The sequence below is a fragment of the Octopus sinensis genome, linkage group LG5 (genome assembly GCF_006345805.1).
Source record: "Octopus sinensis linkage group LG5, ASM634580v1, whole genome shotgun sequence".
Classification (NCBI taxonomy): domain Eukaryota; kingdom Metazoa; phylum Mollusca; class Cephalopoda; order Octopoda; family Octopodidae; genus Octopus; species Octopus sinensis.
The window spans coordinates 132,224,640-132,249,639 of NC_043001.1; the positions used below are offsets into that span (position 1 = coordinate 132,224,640).

The window sequence follows — 25,000 nt, forward strand, 5'->3', positions numbered from 1 at the left end:
TATCTTTAAAATGTAAGTAAATTACTGGGGAAAAATATGCAGCAAAAAAGGATGATCAAATATTCAGATTCTCTTGTATTAGCAGCTGGTTCCACAAGACAATAAAATATTTGTTTCTGCCATTTCTAGTTTGATTTGTTTTTTATCTCGGATTTTTACCCTTTTTTTTTTTTTCAAGAAGTATAGACTATCTTATAAACTTTCAGAGCCTCAAGATGAATGTCAACTAAATGAAGTGAAGCTTAAATTATTCCAGTGAGTTGGAAGAGGATTAATTTCTATTTGGATGCAATTACATTGGGGACAAATATGAAACTTCATTAGCTAGCTGGGTCTACTTGTGTTCAACATAGTGTTATGATATGTTGGGGCAAAAACGGTTCTTCCCTGCGTGTGAAATTCACAGTGCTAGGAGTGATAACTTTGAGAAGAACATCCTTCTCACCCAGTAAATGTTGGATGAGATTAAAAGCTTCCTAATTGATGAGCATTCCAGACAGGCTGGTCATGTAGTGTATACAAAAGAAAAAAAAATAGAACACATAAGCAATTTAAGTGAATTGAAACACTGAATAGTTTGTCTTAAAAGTGGGTCTCTACCTTGCTTTAGGGAGTAACTAAGGAGAACATTGAAGAATATAGGCATAAATGCCAAATCAATACAAGGACTTGAGATTCCCACTTAAGGTCTTCACAGGATTTTAGAATGAAGAGATTCTGAACTTTAACAGAAGTTTAGTAGTGCAACAATATCAGGACTCCAGATATGGACATATCATGTGATTTCCCTAACTTCTAAGATATGTAAACAAGTGTACCATCACCTCTCCCACTATGACTGCTACAACCAACACCATCACTACTGCCAGCAACAGCACCACCATCATCATGATACATCCAATTTTTCATGCAAACACGTTTAGATGAGTTTTCTCTGGCACAGCATTTCATCATTTGTTGTAGTCCTTTGGTCATCTCCTTTCTAAGGATCAGTCTTTTGAAACCAGCTTTTACCATTACTCCAACCATATTTCTTGGCTTCCTTCTTCTACATGTTCCTTCCAACTAGATCCCTTAGCATTTTACACAATACCACCCACCATACATATCATATCTGTGCAAATGCAGTGTCTACCCCACTCCCACCCCCACCACAACTCTTGAATATTATATCTGGTTCCCTTCAAACTCAGTTAATCTCTCAGCCAATTTTATTGTGTATTTCATGCACACTAATATTACACTACCAGAAGATCATGCTCACTTCATTTCCTTCCAACCTTCATACCTCAACACAAGCACCATACTGTTTCTCCTTGGATCAAAGAGAGAATCGTTTTGTAACCAGGACAGTTAATAGCTCCCACAACTTTTTTCTCTTCATTCTGTCAGTAGTTACTATGCTTTTAAACACCATCTGCCATAGCTAATTACATCACCTGGGTTTTGGAAGCTATCAAATACTTCTAAAAAGACCTCAAAGTATTTGAAAAAAAAAATTAAATTCTAAGCTTTTATGCCAACCACACTTGCACATCTGCTGCATACAAAGTCCTTTTTTTCTGTTTGCTCATTTGTTATTCCACAGCCTTATTGTACACCTATAGTTTAAATCAGGTGCCTTGTATGGCATAACCTCATTTCTGCATACTAAGGCTGACCACTTCTCAGAAGGCATTAGATTCTTGTCTTTTTTTATTTTATAACTTTTGTCTTTATCAGATTTACTTTAAGACATTTTGATTCTAGAGGTTCCTGCTATGCTTGAAACTATTCTCTAATTGTTCAACAGACTCAGCTATGAGAATTAAGTCTCATCTTCTGAACTTCCCATAGATCAGAAAATTTAAACTCTTCTTTTATGACCTGGATAACTATAATAAACAGGAAAAAAGCTGAAAACTGATCCCTGATGGACACTGAGTAGCAAACTGAATTCTTCAATGATCTTGTTGCAAACTCTCACTTTACTTAGATTATCTATGCACAGGGCTTGTACAACTTTCACAAACCATTCAACTATACCTAGTTTTCTCAGCAACTACCAAACTACAGAGTATAGTACTCAGTAAAAAGTTATCTCCAGTTCAACAAAGGCTAGATACAGAGGCTTTCTCTTGCTGAAAAATTTGCTTGTAGTTGCCTCCAAAGAAAAAAGGCATTAGTGGCGCTTGCCCTAGTATAAACAAGAAATGCATCTCAACTAATTTAATTTTGTTCTTGATTGTTTGTCCTCTCTTTCTATTACTTTTGTGATGTTGCTTGGTTGTGTTTGCTTGTTGGCTGTGAGTAATAATGATAAACAACACTCATGAACAATTAACAGAAGCTTTATTTACTGCTAATAGTGTTTTCTGTGTTGGTCCTTGGATAAAAAATAAAATAAAAGCAACAATTTGAACACACTGGTAGGGGCAAACTCTGGGGTCTATGACAAAATAGATAGTACATATCTGTTTCTTTATTGCCCACAAGGGGCTAAACATAGAGGGGACAAACAAGGACAGACAAACGGATTAAGTCGATTACATCGACCCCAGTGCGTATCTGGTACTTAATTTATCAACCCTGAAAGGATGAAAGGCTAAGTCGACCTCGGCGGAATTTGAACTTAGAACGCAATGACAGACGCAATACCGCTAAGCATTTCGCCCGGTGTGCTAATGTTTCTGCCAGCTCGCCGCCTTAATAGATAGTAGATATCGACCTGTAACAAGGTCATTACAACTGGGGAAATATTGTGTTAAAATTCACGACAGCAAAATTGTACCTTCAAATTGTATGGCTGGTGAATGGGAAAAATGAAAAGGGAGCTATAAAAGTAACTACCTCGGCCTTCTGAAGTTACCACTAAAACTTCACCTTTTATAAGATTCATTAGAAGGTTCTAGAAAGTGAAATCACATGATGGCTTGACGGTGATTGTTCAGTTAATCAGCCAATTACATGAAGCGATAATGATCTCAGTGTAACATCCAGCAATTTGGTTTTGAATCTGCTACAATAATTTGGTCCCTCAGTAGTTGCTTTTTCTAGTCTAGAGAAACTCTATTGAATTTTTGGCAGCTGATTACACTATGTAACAATCTTTGTCCTTGAGGAAATAACACTTAGTGACCAAAGAGAAAAACAAATTTAATTTTGTTACACAGTGTGCAGGCCTGGCTGTGCCATAAATAGCTTGCTTCCCAACCACATGATTCTGGGTTCAATCTCACTGTGTGGCACCTTGGGCAAGTGTCTTCTACTACACCCTTGGGCTGACCAAAGACTTGTGAATCAATTTGGTAGATGGAAACTAAAAGAAACCCGTTGTGTATACATGTGTGTATACATGTGTGTGTGTGTGCATCCGTGTGTGTGTGTGTGTGTGTGTGTGTGCACGCACGTGTGTTTGTGTGTCTCTGTTTGTCCTCCAAGACTGCTTCACAACCAGAGTTGGTGTTTTTACATCTCTGTAACTTAGGAGTTGTTGCACTAGAGACCAATAGAATAACTATCAGGCTTAAAAAAAATAAGCCCTGGTGTCAATTTGTTCAACTAAAACCTCTCAAGGTAGTGCCCCAGCATGACCACAGTCAAATGACTAAAACAAGCAAAAGGATTAAAAGATTAAGTGTTATTAATCTGGCACACCAACCATTTCGGAATGGCCTCCTTCCTTACTATCTGACTGATTATACAAGTGCCTAAGCATGTATCCTACCTCACTGACATGCATGTAATGACATGCATAAGATCTGGTCATCAAATCTAAGTAGAGACTTCAAACTTGAAATATTCAAAGCCACAGTCGAACCAATTCTACTATATGGCTCAGAAACATGGACGTTATCAAAGAAGCTTGAGAGGCGGTTGGATGGAACCTACACTTGCCTCCTTATGAGAGCTCAAAATCTCTCGTGGAAGCGCCATCCAACCAAAATGCAAATATATGAGAAACTATCACCTGTGTCATCTCTTGTGAAAGGTAGGAGAGTCCAGTTTGCTGGACATTGTTGTAGAGCTGAAAAAGAAGTAATTTCTACTCTTCTCCTCTGGAAGCCATCTACTCGCAATACCAGAGGGCGCACACTCTCCTACCCTGATGTAATCTCCAGGGATACAGGCATCCAGCAACAGGACCTCCGTAATGCTATGATGGGCCGTGAAGTCTAGCGTAGCATGGTAAATTCCATTGTCTCGACCACGGTCGAACAATGATTATGACCTCACAGGATATTTTCAATATCTCAGTGACTGCCCCACCCCATAGTCAGGCAACTCACATTGTCTTCATACCCTTAATGGTTCTTTTGACCATATAGCTGTCAATTCCATATACCCGGTTCTACTGTTGTTTATTTATTAAATGAGTAATTCGCTATTATAAAATATTCTGTAAATATCAATATTATCAGATAACAACAATATATTCATTATAAAATATTTTTGTAAATATCAATAAAACTCAACTTCTAGTAGTTATAACAAATTTAATAATGGTTTGCTAAGCTGATCAATGGCAAAAGAATCCATATCAGATTTTCGTTAATTTCTGTAATGTACTAGTGCAAATATCCAATTTATTTATCTTCTTACAATATATAAAGGTGTGTGTGTGTGTGTGTACATATAGACATATATATATATATCTGTATATATATATATATATATATATGCATATACACATATATATCTGTGTATATATGTATATATATATACATATACACACATATATATCTGTGTATACATGTATATATATATATATATATATATATATATTATATATATATATATCATATACACACATATATATCTGTATATATATATATATATATGCATATATACATAAATATGCATATACACATATATATCTGTATATATATGCATATATATGTACATATTCATATACGCATATATATAACTGTATATATATGCATATACATGTACATATATACATATACATATATATATATATATATATATATATATATATGCATACATATAAATACATACATGTACACGTGTGTGTATGTGTGTGTGCTTGTTTGTGTGTAGGGAGGTTTACAAATCTGTGCATACACACATTTGTAAATGACTTTTTGGTTGTTTTATGTATTTTCATTTTAATGACTGAATATAAAGAAAAAACTTGAAGAAGTTGTTACAAACCAGATTTGCTTCAGTCAGAATCACTACTACTACTACTATTACTCCTATTGCTGACGGAATGCCTTTCCAGATTAATTGTTCAAGGATTCTTAGTCTTCAGTAAATGTTCACCTGGTGAGTGTGAGTTTGACTAATATGCTAGACAGAATGGTTATGATAGTATATTCAAATATACTTGTTAGCTCGGAACTACGAGGTAATATTGTCCTCACTTAAACATAGATGTTCTGTTAGAACAAACTATACTGCGGTAAATACCATGAGAGAAACTCACATAAAAGCTAATACGAGAGTTTCTCTCATGATATCTGCCACAGTATAGTTTGTTCTAAAACAACATCAATGCTAACCGTAAGTCCTTGAGTATAGTCCGCCTTTGAGTATAATATGCAGGGGAATTTTAGGGGGGTGTACTTCTGAAAAACCTAAACCTTGTGTATAATACGCACTCCTTTTCTAACTTGAGTCGTGCGTAATTAAGCAAGCAGCACCTAGTTGAACAAACACTTCTGCGCATGCGTAATACAATAATGGTGATGTTCTTAACTGTTATATGGGAATGTAAATATGTTTGCAAATTGTTTTTGTTACATGTTATTCTGTGATCTGAATACTTTTATTTTAATAAATGTTGCTTACTGCAAGTTATGGACGATTCTTTTATGACTTCATTGCTTTCAGGCTTAGCTTAAGGTATTTTCGCACCCGGCATCACAAAATGCATCTGAATAAACATTGCCAGACAGCAAATATAGACTCGGACATTGCTTAGGAAATATTTTTTATTTTAAACCTCGTATATAGTACGCACTGGGGATTTTGACCTTCAAATTTTTGGGAAAAAAATGCAGATTATACTCGAGGATTTACAGTAAGTGGGAATAAATATTAGAAATCTATTTCACTCTGGAGTATGACACATATCTGAAATAGTATTTTTATATTCTTGATTATATATAAAAGCATAAACACCAAACAAACATACTTTAACCAACACTGCTTGTCTTTTGTCGGACTTATATCCTCCTAACTCTATTTTTTATAACAATCAGAATGGTCTTCACTCAGGTGAAAGTATGACGTGAAATCTTGCGAAGCTCTCAGGTGTTGATATAAATATTTTAAAACACTGCACAACAATTTATGTGATTACTTGTAACATACCAGTATATACATGATATACTCTTTTTTACTCTTTTACTTGTTTCAGTCATTTGACTGTGGCCATGCTGGAGCACCGCCTTTAGTCGAGCAAATCGACCCCGGGACTTATTCCTTGTAATCCCAGTACTTATTCTATCGGTCTCTTTTTTGCCGAACTGCTAAGTGACGGGGACGTAAACACACCAGCATCGGTTGTCAAGCAATGCTAGGGGGACAAACACAAACACACGAACACACACACACATATATATATATACATATGTACGACAGGCTTCTTTCAGTTTCCGTCTACCAAATCCACTCACAAGGCTTTGGTCGGCCCGAGGCTATAGTAGAAGACACTTGCCCAAGGTGCCATGCAGTGGGACTGAACCCGGGACCATGTGGCTGGTGAGCAAGCTACTTACCACACAGCCACTTCTACGTCTATATATTAATATCAATTATACATCATGCCAGGAATGGCACAACCCTTTCAGTCACCTGTTACAACATGCAGGAATACAATGTACTTATTTAAAAATCTTATGTTTACACACAGTATGGGTATGTACATGGTCTATAATACCAAATAACAACAAAAAAAGTCTCACCTGTTTCCATAAAAGGCATCGTTGTCTTCTCTAAAGAAACTTTTGGCAGAATCCACTTTTGATTATCTTCATCCCAATGAGCCTCATTTTTGATCTTATCCAAATTATAATAATTGGAATCTCTACGCAAGCAGGGTTGTATTTGGTCTAGCATTGCTTGGAAAAGCTGAACTTGTTTTTCTTGTTTCTGAATTGTCTGGATATATTCAATTCGTTCAATTTCAAATTCTGACTGTATATCAGAAAATTCACTTTCTAACTGAACGACCTAATAAATAAATAGACACAGACAACAACACAAATAAATATAAGTGTATTTATTTTACAAATATAATGAGGAAACAATAGAACAGATTGAAACCACAGGAAAAAATTTAAGCTGCAAAATGTTCTACCTGTTTTCTGTTCAAACTAGCTAGATTCCAGCCACTCATACCTACCCTACAATCTTATTCTAAAAAGAAAAATCCACATCACTGCAGTCTCAAGCCACAAGATAACATATAATTAATTCGAAGCAATGAGGAGGAATAAGTATCATATTTGACCGTAATCATCATCATAATCATCCTTTAACATCCACTTTCCACACTGGCATGGGTTGGATGCTTTGACCAGAGAGCTGTACCAGGTTCCAGTCTGATTTGGCTTGATTTCTACAGCTGGATGTGCTTCCTAAAGCCAACCCACCTCAGAGTGTACTGGGTGCTTTTCATACAGCACATTTACATGGCACCAGAACAGGAGCTATTTATGTAGCACTGGCATGAGTGCTCTTTACATAGCACTTTACGTGGCTCAGTGGTTAGAGCGTCGAGCTTACGATCGTGAGGTTGTGAGCTCGAATCCCGGACCGGGCTGCATGTTGTGTTCTTGAGCAAGACACTTTATTTCATGTTGCTCCAGTTCACTCAGCTGTAGAAATGAGTTGCGACGTCACAGGTGCCAAGCTGTATCGGCCCTTGCCTTTCCCTTGGACAACATCGGTGACGTGGAGAGGGAAGGCCGGTATGCATGGGCGACTGCTGGTCTTCCATGAAACAACCTTGCCCAGACTTGTGCCTCAGAGAGTAACTCTCTAGGTGCAAACCCATGGTCAGTGTCTGACCGAAGGGGGTCACTAGATAGATAGATATAGATACACACACACACACACATGCACATGCACCTACACACACATATACATACATACATACATACATACATACGGGTGTTGGATAAAATAATGGAAACACCTTAAAATTTCAAACAAATTTATTTTAATAAGGGGTAGGACCGCCTTTGGCAGTAATTACAGCTTGAATTTTACAATGTATGGACTCATACAAAGTTTGAATTCCAAAGGAATTTTTGTCCATTCTTCAGCTAAAACAGTCTCCAGTTCTTGTAGTGATGATGGTGGAGGATATCAACTCCTTACTTGTTTTTCTATAATGCACCATAAATGTTCAATAATATTGAGATCTAGGGACTATGGTGGCCAGATAAGATGTTCAACTTCACTAGAATGTTCCTTGTGCCATTCAGTAACAACTTTAGCTGTATGAATTGGTGCATTATCATCCTGAAAGATTGCATTTCCCTCCGGAAACAGTTCTTCAACCATAGGATGATTTTGATCAGATAAAATGCTTAAATAGTCTTGACTATTAATTCTGCCATAAAGGGAAACCATTGGGCCGGTGGATTTCCAAGATATAGCCCCCTCCCCCGATCATCACAGATCCTCCTCCATGTTTACAGTTGGAAGAAGGCAGTCTGGGTCAAATGCTTCTTTTGGCTATCTCCACATTTATACTCAGCCAGTGGTTGGAAATAAGGTAAAGGATGACTCCAACAAAATAACGTTCTTCCACTGCCCTAGGGACCAATTCTATAGATTTTTACATCACTCTAAACGCTTTGCAACATTTGTTTTTGAAAGCAGTGGTTTTCTGATTGCAGCCCTCCCGTGCAATCCAGCTTTGTGCAGCTCCTGGCAAACAGTTTTGTGGAAAATAGGTTCTCAATGTGGTCATTAAGCTCTGCAGTAATTTTGGGAGCTGTATTTTTGTGATCCTTTCTAACAATTTGTATAAGAGTCTGAAAGTTTTGGTTTTCTTTCGGAGGTTTGTTTTTACCGCTTTCTCAAAGGTTGTCATTACTTTCGAATTAGTACTTCTTGATACACCAAACATTTCGGCTGTTTTCATTAAACTAGTGCCTGTCATATAAGCACCAACAATTTGACCTCCTTAAATGAATTTTAATTACTTTTTTGTGATGAAATCCAAAAAGAAGCAGCAACTTTAGCAAAACATATTAAGCAACACAAATAATAAAACAACAAACATAAAAATAAACTAGCATTTGATGGTTTTATAGACATTTCAAAATTATGATGCTATGATGCTTGGTGTTTCCATTATTTTGTCCAACCCCTGTATGCATAGCTGTGAGGCTATTAAGTTTGGTTTGGAATTAAATGGTTTCAAGTCCAGTCCTTCTGCATGGAACTTTAGGTGTCTTCTACCATATCCCTATGCCTATCAATGTCTTATGAGTGAATTTGCTAAATAGAAACTATGTGGAAGCTCATATTGTACACACACACATACATATTACATATATATATATATATATATATATATATATATATACATACAAACATACATATATATATATAAATATATATATATATATATTGCCTTCAAAACGTGGAGTAGAGGAAACAGGGACAACTGAAGAAGGGGAATATTCCTTATGTTGTATGTCTCATTTCTCTGTTTGTTTTTTGTTGTTGTTCAAAAAAAAGTTTGTTTCTATGTTCTCGTTTCTCATTCTGTCAACGTTTGTTTTATGTTCAGTACCCATTTATGCATGTATATATACATATGTATGTAGGTTTGTACATATATGTATGTATATATGCATATGTTTATATATTATTTATATTATATATTATTTATATTATATATGTATATATATATATATATATATATATATACAGAGAGAGAGAGAAAGAAAGAGAGAGGGATTTAGATAGATAAACAGATAGATAGATGTAGGTAGATAAATAGACAGACCAACACAGAATGTTTGGGTAACTTTAAGACTTTGGATAAAACTCAAAGAAAACACAGTATCCCATCCAAAAATGAAAGCATTTTTAAAAAGTCAGAAAATACCAACTAGATTATGGCTGGGGGATAAGTTTACTCAAATGTAGCCACCCTCAATTTCCACCGCAACCTCAAGACAGCTCCAGAACATGGCGCATCTGTTTCTCACTGTGTCCCTGGGAAGATCTCCAAACAGCTCCTTGAGCTTGGCTACCAGCTTGGCCTTGGCATTTCAGACAGAGCAGTCAGTGTCTTTCTCAACCATGCACCACTCATAGTAAGTAATCCATGAGATTACAATCAGAGGAATTACGAAGCCAGAAATTGGGGTTCGGGTGAAGTCATAGAAATTCTCCAACAATCACTTGTGACTCTTTCTAGAAGTATGATAAAGAGATGAATACTGCTGCCACACATATGGCCTTCCAGCAGCAACCCTCTCCAGCCAGGGTTTGGCCATAGTCTCCAGTAGCTCCACATGTCTGTCTGAACTGAGCCTGCTGAAAGATGTGGGGATGAATTCCGACTGTGTCCCTTCCCGCTGGCCACAGCATTGTAGTCTCCGTTGCTGCTGTCCATGTCATTTTACAGCCTTTATGGTGTTCACAGAGCATTGAGCAGCAGTTATGATGTTGGCATTTTGATAGCCAATGTGAATGATCATGATATAGGTAATTCTTTTCCAATATTCAGACAGCTTTCAGTCCACCAAGTCAGCTAACTTTTTCCTGGACTACATCTTTATGTTCTTCAGTGCCATTGACCGTTTCTGAGAAAAGGCGACATAAAAAATAAATCATCAAATTTTGCCTGAGCCCTCTGCATAGATACACACATAAATGTATGTATGTATGTATGTATGTATGTATGTATGTATGTATGTATGTATGTATATGTGTGTGTGTATGTATGTATGTATGTATGTATGTATGTATGTATGTATGTATGTATGTATACATGTGTATGTATGTATGTGTGTGTTTGTGTATGTATGTATGTATGTATGTATGTATGTATGTATGCATGTATTTATGTATGCATGTATGCATGTATGTATATATGTATGTATATGTGTGTATGTATGTATGTGTGTGTCTGTGTATGTATATATGTATGTATGTATGTATGTATTTATGTATGTATATGTGTGTATGTATATGTGTGTATGTATGCATGTATGTGTGTGTCTGTGTATGTATATATGTATGTATGTATGTATGTATTTATGTATGTATATGTGTGTATGTATATGTGTGTATGTATGCATGTATGTGTGTGTCTGTGTATGTATATATGTATGTATGTATGTATTTATGTATGTATATGTGAGTGTGTATATGTGTGTATGTATGCATGTATGTGTGTGTCTGTGTATGTATATATGTATGTATGTATGTATTTATGTATGTATATGTGTGTATGTATATGTGTGTATGTATATGTGTGTATGTATGCATGTATGTGTGTGTCTGTGTATGTATGTATGTATATATGTATGTATGTATGTATGTATTTGAGTGTGTATTGGTCAACTGAAGGCTATGGTAGAAGATACTTGCCCAAGGAGCCAAACACTGAGATTGAAATCAAAAGCCACATGTTTACAAAGAAAACTTTTTAATCAAACAGCCAAAAGCCACTTGTGGCAGGAATTCAGCCAAAATCTTGGATTTGCATAACCATTCAATCTATGTTAGTTGGTATTTAATACAGCTTCCTAATGTAATGAATGTATTTCCATAAACTAGTTCTTTCTTTTTATGTTAATATTAAGGAATGTTACCTCTAATAATATACAGTTAGGTTAACGTTACTGCAGCTTAGTTTTAATCATGCATATATCTAAAACATTTTATTATTAAATTAGATTTAATGTCAGTAATGAGAATCATGTTTTTATTTCAGATATTTATAATTTTATGGAGTGGGTCTCAAGAAAATATCTTGATTCTAGATTTTTACAATACATTAACCCAATTTCAGTTTGATTACAAGATATTTATTTAGAGAGGTTTTTACATTTTTAGTTGGATTATACAAATTGAAGTAGAAAATTTATCATGAAATCTACACAGGTTTTATATCTAAAATATTACTATGCAGTAATTTTATATCACACAATATTTTTGTTTTCATTTTCCATGAAAATTTGAAATAAGGGGAAAATAATTTCTTTTAATGCAAACTATGCAAATTATTGCATTAAGTTTACAGAGATAAAGCGATTTTTAGCAATTTTAATGAAAACAGGCAAAAACCTCCAAGAAAAGCTATTTTTGAACTAAAATAATAATTGTTTATTTGGGGTTTTTATATATCAACTGAATTTCCGTTCTTTGTTTCTTTTTGTATAAAGCATGGTTTAAAGATATTAAAACCATTTTCACCTTGTTAATAATTTAAATAATTATTATTTATTTAAAAAAAATTTTTTTTTCGTTTTGAAGTCATATTAAACAAAACTGTTGAAAACCTGCAAGTTAAATTTGAAAAGTTCATTTCATGAATAAACAAAGAAACCTGATAACAGACTAAGGATATAATTGCTTCAGTAAAGAACTAGCTGAGGTGTGGAAGGATGTAGGTTTCATTAACTGAGCCAAGGCATATAGTAGTGTATGCCTGATCTTTAAGATAAATGGTGAGATAAAATGTCAAATAGATATAGTATAAGTCACCCATCCATAAGTTTGTGCCACAGTAGATGGATGGATGGAAGCACTCTGTCGGTTACGACGACAAGGGTTCCGGTTGATCCGAATCAACGGAACATCCTGCTCGTGAAATTAACGTGTAAGTGGCTGAGCACTCCACAGACACGTGCACCCTTAACGTAGTTCTCGGGGATATTCAGCATGACACAGAGAGTGACAAGGCCGGCCCCTTGAAATACAGGTACAACAGAAACAGGAAGTAAGAGTGAGAGAAAGTTGTGGTGAAAGAGTACAGCAGGGATCACCTCCATCCCCTGCCGGAGCCTCGTGGAGATTTTAGGTGTTTTCGCTCAATAAACACTCACAACACCCGGTCTGGGAATCTAAACCGCGATCCTATGACCGCAAGTGCACTGCCCTAACCACTGGGCCATTGCAGTAGATGAACCAGTGCAATACACAGTGGTAGTAATACTACACTAAATTAATATTTACATTGCTACTGCTAAAGAACTGGTAATAGAGCATGTCAGAATGTTTCCATACAAATAGGTTCTAGAGATAAGCCTATGAGACTTTGAATTACGTGGAGATAAATCAAATTGTTTTAAATAATAATATATGTAAGTTCTACTAAATACATTGAGTGCTTCTTCTTTTGTTTGTCCAGTCACTCGTATATATATATATATATATATATATATATATATAGGCTATTTATGAAAGGTAACGACAAATATATACATTTAGATTGACTGAGGTAGTAATAAGAGTCATAAAAGTCATTATTATGAGTCATAAAATTACTCTTATTACTACTACAGTCAATCTAAATGTATATATTTGTCGTTACCTGTCATAAATAGCCTTTTTTATTGGCAATGTGCAATTTCGTTGATTTTTCATATTTTACCCTTACATTTCCATGTGTATTTTATATTTTCTTTTTGTAACATATTTCTACTATATATATATATATATATTATATATATATATATATATATATAATATATATATATATATATATATATACATATATATATATATATATATATATATACAAAGTATGGGGGTTTACTTCACAGGTGATCTAAATGATTAGGTATGCTAGGTAAGTGCTGTAACAGATTACTGGGGCCCCAAGGTTATAGCTGAGATGTTAGTTATGGAGCAATCGCAGATTTCCAATATATATATAAATATATATGTGTGTGTGTGTGTGTCTATATGCATGTATGTATGTACTACTTATGTAAGCATAAAAGTGTGTGTGTGTTTATGAGTAGAGGGTAAAGACCTCCTTTGGACATGAATGACCATGGGATTGCACCTAGAAAGTTACCCTCCAAGGCACAAGTCCAGGCAAGTTTGTTTATGGAAGACCAGCAGTCACCCATGTGTACCGGCCTCCCCCACTCCGTGCCAACAATGTTCTCCAAGGAAAAAGCAAAGACCAATCCAGCTTGGCATCAGTGACATTGCAACATATTTCTACAGCTGAGTGAACTGGAGCAACATGAAAAAAAAAGTATCTTACTCAAGACCACAACACACAGCCTGATCCAGGAATCAAACTCAATACCTCAACATACATATGCACATATAAAATTTTCGGGATCTGATAGAATCAAGGTAAATAAGCAACAAAAGTACCAAGGTAGTGTCAGGGATAGTGCACTTGTGCACTAACAACATGTACAGACACTCATGTACTTACTAAAGTAAATACAGATTTGTCCCTCCAGTTACATAAGTATTGATCAAATACACAACATATACATAAAGTCACACAGGAGTATACACTGACACATATTCCATGGTCCACTGTAAGCTCGAGATCCAACACAGGGAAGGTTCTAAGTTTGGTGAAGTATTAATAATAGCACAGATGGGCTGAGGTTCCAGATGTGTTCTTTATTGATGGACAAGACAATTACATCATGTAAAAAAAAACATTTTATTCTGGTGAATTAAGAGTAAAATTTAACATTTAAGATTTTTCCCACAAATAATATGTAATATGTATTGACCCTTTCATCTCAGTTACAACTGTTTTATTCATCAATAAAGAACACATCTGAAACAGTAGTAGAGAACCTCGTCCCATCTATGTTATTATTTATACATTTGTAATATACATAAAATTTATCTCACTAAATTTATCTAGCTTCTGTGTTCCTAGCACATATTTCGCCTTAATGTACTCTTATATGGAAAATATATGGCTTGTGTTAGAAATACCAGCGATTATAATTATTTTTATTTTATCGCAATTTGATTTGTTTACATATTTCTCGATAAATTTTGAGCGCTAGACGATATACCAGAAATCCCTAGTTTTGTCGGGACGTTCGGAGTCTGCGCAGTGATCTGATTAGTTAGAGAGAGTAAATCATTAGAAGCACATGCTTCTAATGAGTGAGGATCTCAGAAAAACAGGGCTCTCACTGATGAATTCTCCCTGAGCAAATAAATTATCTTTATTGCTGAAAAGAAAGAAACTGCAGTCTGAGAATAACCGAGTTAGTAAACGTTTTTATCTTCATTTCACTAAATTTATCTAGCTTCTGTGTTCCTAGCACATATTTCACCTTAATGTACTGATATATGGAAAACATATGGCTTGTGTTAGAAATACCAGCGATTATAATTATTTTTATTTTATCGCAATTTGATTTGTTTATATATATATATATTATATATATGCATTCATTTATGTATGTATATATATATAATTTAATATATATATGCATGTATGAATATATATATGTGCATATGTATACACATATCAATATATATATATACGTATATATATGTATATATATGTATATATATATATGTATATATATATATATATATATATATAATATATATATATGTATATATATATATATAATATATATATTATATATATTATATATATATATATATATATAATATATATGGAGGCACATGGCCTAGGGGTTGAGCAGCAGACTCATGGTCAAGGGATCGTGGGTTCGAATCTCAGACCAGGCGATGTGTGTGTTTATGAGCGAAACACCTAAGCTCCACACAGCTCTGGCAGAAGGTAATGGTGAAATTTTGCTGACTCTTTCGCCACAACTATCTCTCATTCTTTCCTCCTGCATCTTGCAGCTCATCTGCGATGGACCAGTGTTCGATCCAGGTGGCTCAAGAAAGCACAAACAATATATATATATATATATATATTATATATATATATATATATGTTCTAAAACTTAACCTCAAGTCTGCCTTAAACTAAATCATAACTAAAGCTCAAAATAGAACCTTAATTAAAACTTATGATTTCTGCCACTATTCCATTCACATCAAGGATGCATCAAAGGAAAGTAAACTAACCCTAGTACTTGACTTGTACTTTATTTTATTAGCCCCTGAAGGATGAAGGGCAAAGTTGACCTCAGTATGGTTTGAACTCAATATCAATTCCCAGCTAATATGAATTAATCTTTTATTTCATTCTGTATTGTTTTATTTTAATATTTTCAAAATTCTATATTCATGCTATTTAAATATAAATAAGATATTTCTAATGCAATAAACATCTAATGCTGGGTAGTTTACTGGCCATTCAAGCTTGTAAAAATGTAAGGTTTCTCATAGAATCAAAGGAAATCAAAATTATATTTTCAAGAAGCTTATATTGAAAATGGTAAATTTTGAATCAAAAATTTGATCAAGGGTGAAAAAAGTAGCTTAAATCCACCATCATCACCACCACCAACAACAACAATAAAAGAATCCTTGAAAATCTAAAATCTACAATTATTCTGAACCATATTTAAGAGTGCTTAATTATCAATTAATTCCAACAATACATACACATAAATATACACACATAAAATGACAAGCAACAGTAAAAATAAATTAGAAATATTTTAAGGAATGAAATAAAATATACAACAGATAATTGATGAACATCCAGCAACAGCTTTAAAGGAAAGATGATTTGTGTTAATATATAACTCTTCCCATATTATTTACTTCAATTAGTAATGAAATAATAAAAAAAAAGAAAACAAATCTAGGCAAAGTCTTGTGATTTCCATAAAAATACAAACTTCCCACCTACCACAAAAGTAATGAAAACAAAGTAAATAAAAAAAATCAATGCAAAACAATGAAAATATAAACTAGAAACTATCATCTTGTGTATTATTAATTCGCAATTATGAAAACATAAATATTAATAATATTTATTTTAAATAGCAGCAACTGGTTTCAATCATGCAGTTCAAACTTGGAATATCAACTCAAGAGATAGAATAGCTGTAATTAAAAAGGTGCAAATTCTAAACTGTGCAAAAGGCTGTAGATGACATTTTCATTAACCTCATTATTTGATTACTCATATGTAAACTTTTAATATTATACAGCTAACATTTTTAGCTTTTTTTCTTCTTGCTAGTTGGTATTCTGTTAACTGAGAGTTTCTGCATCTATTATTGAAGACAAAAAAGCTTGCCAAATAACATATATTATATTATGTATAACATTTGAAATAGGATTGAAATTAAAAAATTCAAAACATATTCCAATATACTTTAATAATTTTTCCTCACTTTTTTTAAAAAAATTCTAATAAATAAAGACAAAATTTTGCATTAATATTCTCCAAAAGTGTATTATAAAAACATTCATAGGTTTAATTCCTTGGGCTATTTTGAAAATTAAACTTTAAAAAATTGTAACTGAAATGGTGTACATGTCATCATTTACATACATACATACATACTACTACTACTACTACTAATAATAATAATAATAATAATAATCCTTTCTGCTGTAGGCACAAGGCTTGAAATTTTGGGGGAGGGGGCTAGTCAATTACATTGACCCCAGTCCTCAACTGGTGCTTATTTTATCAACCCTGAAAGGAAGAAAGCTAAAGTCAACCCTAGTGGGATTTGAACTCAGAACATAGCGATGGGTGAAATACTGCTAAGAACTTCATCCAGTGTGCTAATGATTCTGCCAGCTCACCACCTTATTAATAATAATAATAATAATAATAATAATAATAATAATAATAATGATAATAATAGTCGATTACATCGACCTCAGTGAGTAACTGGTATGTTATTTATCAACCCCAAAAAAGGATGAAAGGCAAAGTCAACCATAATGGAATTCGAACTCAGAATGTAAGGATGAACAAAAAGCCATTAAGCATTTTGTGCATCATGCTAACAGTTCTGCCAGTTCATTGTTTAATCATAATAATAATAATAATAATAATAATAATAATAATAATAATAATGATAATAATAATAATAATAATGATGATAACAATAGTTTCAATTTTATGGCCACAGTCAACAATTTTAGGAGGAGGACTTCTTAATTACATGGACTCCAGTATTCAACTGGTACTTACATTATCAACTCTAAGAAAGTGAGAAGCAAAGTCAATCTCAGTGGGATTTGAACTCAGAGCAAAAGAGATGGAAGAAATGCCACTAAGCATTTTGTCCAATTTCCTAATAATTCTGCCACTTCATTGCCTTAAAAATAATAATTGTCTTTGATATAGGTACAAAGCTTGAAAGTTGTGTGTCAGGGGCAGACAATTACATTGACCATATCACTCAACTGCTACTTATTTTATTTGACCCCAGAAAGATGAAAGGCAAAGTCAGTGATGGTGACACTTGAACTCAGAATGTCAAGACAGATGAAATGCTATTATGCATTTTGTCCAGTATGTAATGAATCTGCCCACTCATTGTCTTGATAATAATAATAATAATATAATAATAATAATAATATGCTACCTAACTCAGATACCAGGAAACCCCAAAATGGCAGAAATTCAAAAGATAGTGTTCATGGGAACTGCTCATATCCTACGCAAAATACTTTCTATGTAATCTCAAGTTTTAAAACAAACATACTTTTCGTTTTTTTTTCGTTTTTTTTTGACATTCACTAGTACAACACTAAATACAAAACCAAATATATGGCACACTTGGCATAACAACATCACAAACTTCCAACCTGTTGTCTCTTGAGGTCTCTGGGTGAGACTTGGAGCCAATTTGTACAAATATAAAGCAAAAGTCAAACATAGAATAATGATAATAATAATAATAATAATGGAATCAGATCTTGGCACAAGGTCAGCAATTTTGGAGGAGGGGGCAAGTCATTTACACCAATCTCAGTGCTCAACTGGTACTTACTTTATCGACCCCTGAAAAGTTGAAAGCAAAGTCAGCCTCAAAGGAATTTGAACTCATAACGTAAAGACAGACAAAATATCACTAAGAACTTTGCCCAGCATACTGAAAATTCTGCCAACTTATTGCCTTAATAATAATAATAATAATAATAATAATAATAATAATAATAATAATAATAATAATAATGGTTTTAAATTCTGGCACAAGGACAGCAGGATTGGAGGAGGGGCTGAGTCATTTAAATTGACCCCAAATAGGTAACAGATGCACAGAGCCCAGTGTATGAGCAGTATATCTCAGTGAGGAAGCTGAAGAAACAATAGCAAAGAAAAGATATGCAGAAAAAGAGGAGAAAGTAGACCTACCTCAATAACACCAGAATAGATATGACACAGAATTTGAGGTGAATAGTAAAGAGAAGATTATAGAAGCAAAAGAAGATATTATGAGAGAAAACAAATCTAGTAAGACTGACTTTACTAACATGATCAACAGAGAATGACTACCAAGGCTCTCAAACAGCATATAAAATAACAACGCAATTATGATGTATAATGTTGCCCTTAGACAGATCTTAAGAAATAAGGGAAACGACTTAACAACCTTAAATAATTTCATCTATTGTACTGCAAAAATTGTAACTGCTCAACTAGGTATCAGAACAACACAGAAAAGGACCAACCATGTCAATAGACCTCCTAAGTGGAAAGTAGAATTACAAAAATAGATTGAATTTTTGTGGGTGGATGTATCAGTTCTTGATGAATTTGCTAGAAGATGTATCAGTTCTTGATGAAACAAGCTAGAAAAATCAAGCAAAAATAAAAAATCAAAGCCAATTACTCATAAATAAAACCATGCCAGAATTGTTCATAGTAGAAGGTATCAAGACAAAAGCATAAGATTGATGATACAGTTATTTGTTGGAGTAAAACTCACCTCAGATGTGAATACATAGAACTGGAAAGCTTAAGCCAAAAAAAAAAAAAAGAAAAGAAAAGAAAACTGAAAATAATGGATTTCAACAGCAATAGTTCAAAGAATATCAAGTGGCTGTTTCCAGAGAACTACCAGCCAAAATTCAGAGAGAAGCTTCTAACAACACTACACCTCCATTCTTTGATGAGAAAGAAATAATAATTACTGATGAAAATTTACAAACAGCCAATGAAAATATGAAAGGAAAAAATAAAGCATAAAACACCCCAAAACATAAAGAACAACAATTTCTTTCAAATAACTATGAAACCTTTACTCTGGAAAATAATGAAGATGAACTAAAACTCACCACTCCTTGAAAACCGAGTTTATAGCAAAATTATGAATCTGTTATTTCTAGCAGTTTGAGTATTTGTGTTTTTCAACAAAAATCTTTGTAAACAAGGACTTATGAATATTTTCTTAAATTTTGGTTCACAATTTTTATAATTATAAATAAGGAGTGGCTGTGTGGTAAGTAGCTTGCTAACCAACCACATGGTTCCGGGTTCAGTCCCACTGCGTGGCATCTTGGGCAAGTGTGTTCTGCTATAGCCCCGGGCCGACCAGTGCCTTGTGAGTGGATTTGGTAGATGGAAACTGAAAGAAGCCTGTCGTATATATGTATAATTATATGAATATGTATGTGTGTGTTTGTGTGTCTGTGTTTGTCCCCCTAGCATTGCTTGACAACCGATGCTGGTGTGTTTATGTCCCCGTCACTTAGCGGTTTGGCAAAAGAGACCGATAGAATAAGTACTGGGCTTACAAAGAATAAGTCCCGGGGTCGATTTGCTCGACTAAAGGCGGTGCTCCAGCATGGCCGCAGTCAAGTGACTGAAACAAGTAAAAGAAAAGAGATATGAAATTTATAATTCACTGGGTAGTAAAAGAACCACAGAAGACTTCATCGTCTGGTAGCATATCTAGAGCAAATGTGCTTGAAGGACTGCCCAGTAACCAGGGAATATAGTGTTAATTTATGATAATTGTACAATACACTCTAATGCAACTCCTTATCAAAGATACATTGCTACATATTTGCCATTTAACTGCAGGCCTTTGATCCAATCAATCAATCAAGTTATTGATATCAATGAATAATATTAAACACAAGATTAGAATGATCTCAATAGGATCACAAAATGCAAAACAGATATTACTATAATGATATTTCAAAAGCATTTTAATATTGAGCATGTAACCTAGATTGTGGCAACAGGCCCAGAATAACATCAATAATACTAAAACAGATTGGTACAAATTTTAGTCAACATTATTGTTCTATGAGAATGGTTATGATACCTGGCGCCATTGGATTTAAGAATTTTGAATTTTAGTACTCTTTTACTCTTTTACTTGTTTCAGTCATTTGGCTGTGGCCATGTTGGAGCACCGCCTTTAGTCGAGCAAATCGACCCCAGGACTTATTCTTTGTAAGCCTAGTACTTATTCTATCAGTTTCTTTTGCCGAACCGCTAAGTTACAGTGACGTAAACACACCAGCATCAGTTGTCAAGCGATGTTGGGGGCACAAACACAGACACACAAACATACACACACACATATATATATATATATACATATATACGACGGGCTTCTTTCAGTTTCTGTCTACCAAATCCACTCACAAGGCTTTGGTTGACCTGAGGCTATAGTAGAAGACACTATAAAGGTGGCGAGCTGGCAGAAACGTTAGCACACCGGGTGAAATGCGTAGCTGTATTTCGTCTGCCGCTACGTTCTGAGTTCAAATTCCGCCAAGGTCGACTTTGCCATTCATCCTTTCAGGGTCGATGAATTAAGTACCAGTTAATGTAATCAATGTAATCGACTTAATCCATTTGTCTGTCCTTGTTTGTCCCCTCTATGTTTAGCCCCTTGTGGGTAGTAATGAAATATAACGAAATATATAGTAGAAGACACTTGCCCAAGGTGCCACGCAGTGAGACTGAACCCAGAACCATGTGGTTCGTAAACAAGCTACTTACCACACAGCCACCCCTACACCAAGGAGTAAAATAAATATGAGCCGGCAACTGAATCTCTATGTCATTGTGTGATCTGCAAGAAAGAGCAACCAAATTTGCCTTAAATCATACCCTACTGTGCTAAAAATGAGGATACCTAATACTTGAAAAAAAATTGGATGGTCAGTACTAGAACATTTTTAGGCACAGGTTTGGCCAAAGTAACAACATAATAGCATCTGCTCTTTGGAATTCACTAGGCTCATACCACATCCACTCAGCTATTCCTATCCTTCTTGCTTCTCTCATTACTCTTGTGTTTGAGCCCAGACCCAACTTTAATCACTATACAATCTCCTTCTTTCCTTGAATGTAAGCTCCTGGAATTCCCTTCCTGTACAAGATATCCTATGAATGTTCTTGACAAACATTAATGCCATTAGTCTCACTGGTATCATCCTGGACCTTGTCCCTTCCTTAAGACTCAGCAAGTAAGTAAAAAAAAAATGCACAATATGCATTGGAATATCTCCTCTGCATTACAAATCATCATCATCAAAATCATCATCATTTAACGTCCGTTCTCCATGCTAGCATGAGTTGGACGGTTCGACCGGGGATCTGGGAAGCCAGAAGGCTGCACCAGGCTCCGGTCTTATCTGGCAATGTTTCTACAGCTGGATGCCCTTCCTAACGCCAACCACTCCGTGAGTGTAGTGGGTGCTTTTTATGTGCCACCTGCACTGGTGCCAGGCGAGGCTGGCATCAGCCACAGTCGGATTGGTGCATTTTACGTGCCACCTGCACGGAAGCCAGTCGAGGCAGCACTGGCTTCAGCCACGATTCGGATGGTGCTTTTTACGTGCCACCGACACGGAAGCCAGTCGAGGCGGTGCTGGCATCGGCCACGATTCGGATAGTGCTTTTTACGTATCTCCAGTCCAGGGGTCCTGGCATCTGCCGGGTGCCAGTCATAGGATTGGTTCAATTTCGATTCCGATTTCACTTGCCCCAACAGGTCTTCGCAAGCAAGATGATAAATCAGTTATCCAAACAGCTGACAGTCGATGAAACCTGGAATATTGGTAAGAAATGTAAATAAACAATGAAATTCGTGACAATGATGAAAATGATTATTGCTTTATCACATAAATAGGTCTGTTTGAACCTAATTAGAATTAGAATCTTGTGAAGTTGTTAGATAACTCAAATTGTTTCAGTAGGCTATCAGGAACCACTGAATAACAAGTGTTCATCTAGTGAGTCAAAGGAACAATAATCCAACATCAACATCATCATTAGCACTCCCTGTTGGCTGGTAAGCAAAATATTAGTATTAAAACTAACATTTCATAACACTAGATCAATTATAACAAAAGCAGTAATAATGGCTTCAATAATGGCACGAGGTCACCAGATTTAGTTGGAAAGGGTAAATCAATTACATCAATTCCTCTGTTCAGCTGGTACTTATTCTATTGACCCTGAAAATCTGAAAGGTAAATTCTACCTCAGCAGCATTTAAACTCAGAAAGTAAAACCAGGAGAAATGTCACTAAGCATTTTGTCCAGCTTGTGTGATTCACCTGGCTCGACACCTAAAGAATAGCAGTAATAATATCATTTGATATATTTAGACCTTCCATTGTAAACATAGAAACTATAAATTATAATTATGTATTGTACTTGGTCTTTAGAAATATGAAATTCACTCTCAAGAATATAAAAGACACTTAGTACACACCTACACACAAGAATAATATGCTGGGCAAAAATCATAGCAGAGATTGATTTCCAATTTTGGCACAAGTCTGCATCAATTTCATAAAGAAGCAGTTAGAAGTATAATTTGTTTAATTGCTCTCCAGTAAATTACAGGTACTTATTTTTACCAACTTTTGAAATATGAAAGGTAAAAGCTGTACACCAGCATGGTTTGAACTCAGAACATCTTTAGTTTTGAACTCATTTATTGTTTCTGCCACTTCAAAACCATAATGTGCAAATTGAAAGAGGCTCAGTCAAACAGCATGTTGGATACAAGGATTACTATTCAATTTAAAAATACACCCAAGAACACATGTATAGTTTTAAAATCAAAATTTGTTCAACCCATATAGAAAAATTCATTTATAATGGAAAAAATCCAGCTTTTAAAATATTTTTAAGAGACTTTTACAAAGATATCCTTTTTACAGTCAAGTGATATTCCAATATTTTTTCCACCCTTGCTATGATTTCTTTCAAAATTGTTTGAAAGTAATTTTTCTTTTTATCAGTTTGAAAATATAACATTATCAAATTTAATTCCTTCAAAGAAATCTTTTCAAATGTTGAAAGCATTGGTCTGTGAACTACCTAAATTTTTTTTGTTTGTGTTTTTTTATATCATTTATGTGTTTGTTTCTAAAAGTGTAGTCCATTTGAGTTTGTAACTCCAAAATTATTCTATATAACCATAGATATACAGAAATTGAAAACTGACAAAAATGTAATATAAAAAAAAACTATGAAGAATTCAGAGATTGTTGTCATTACAAAAAAAAAATTACTGAATGCGTTTGAGAAAAACACATAGATAAATCTAAAAACAAAACAAAGAAATCTAAGTTTACTGTCATGGAAACAAAGACATTAATTATTTGATAAATTTTAGTGAATAAAAAGTGGATATAAACAACTAAAATAGATGTGTTGAAACTATTTTAGGATTAAAATTTACAGAAAACATTAATCACAATCAGGTTTTTGAAAAATGACAATCACTTATAGTTGAGGTTTAAAATTGTCCAATACTAATAATTCTTGTAGTAATATGTGTCCTGATAAATCAAACTTGAATGAGGATGGGATATCTTGTTTGTTTTTTTTTACTTCTTTGTTTGTTTTTTTTTTTAAATATAAATACAACATGCCTAAGTTGTATTTTTTTCTATTGACCCTCATTTCAACTAGGCCCTAGTTGACATTTTAATGGATTTTTCTAAAGAATTCTTTTAAAATGCAAATGGTCTGCTAGCAGCATTACTGTTCACTGAACTGCCACTGTTTGACGTCATAATTTTAACTGTTTCCATCTTAGTCTGCCATGTAAATGACAGCTCATGAATCTGTGACCTGCCAGCAATTCCACTAATCACAGACCTACCCACTGCACAGTATGAGAATGGTATAAAC

General features: G+C 34.4%; 1 protein-coding gene across 1 annotated transcript in view; it reads right to left on the bottom strand.

Moving 5' to 3' along the window:
- The window catches only part of LOC115212278 (osmotic avoidance abnormal protein 3-like), a 907,318-nt gene that overhangs the window by 154,484 nt on the left and 727,834 nt on the right, over positions 1-25,000 (bottom strand). The window contains exon 13 of the mRNA XM_036503083.1: positions 6,912-7,179. Within this exon, the coding sequence (XP_036358976.1) occupies positions 6,912-7,179 (268 nt within the window). The remainder of the gene's footprint in view (positions 1-6,911; positions 7,180-25,000) is intronic.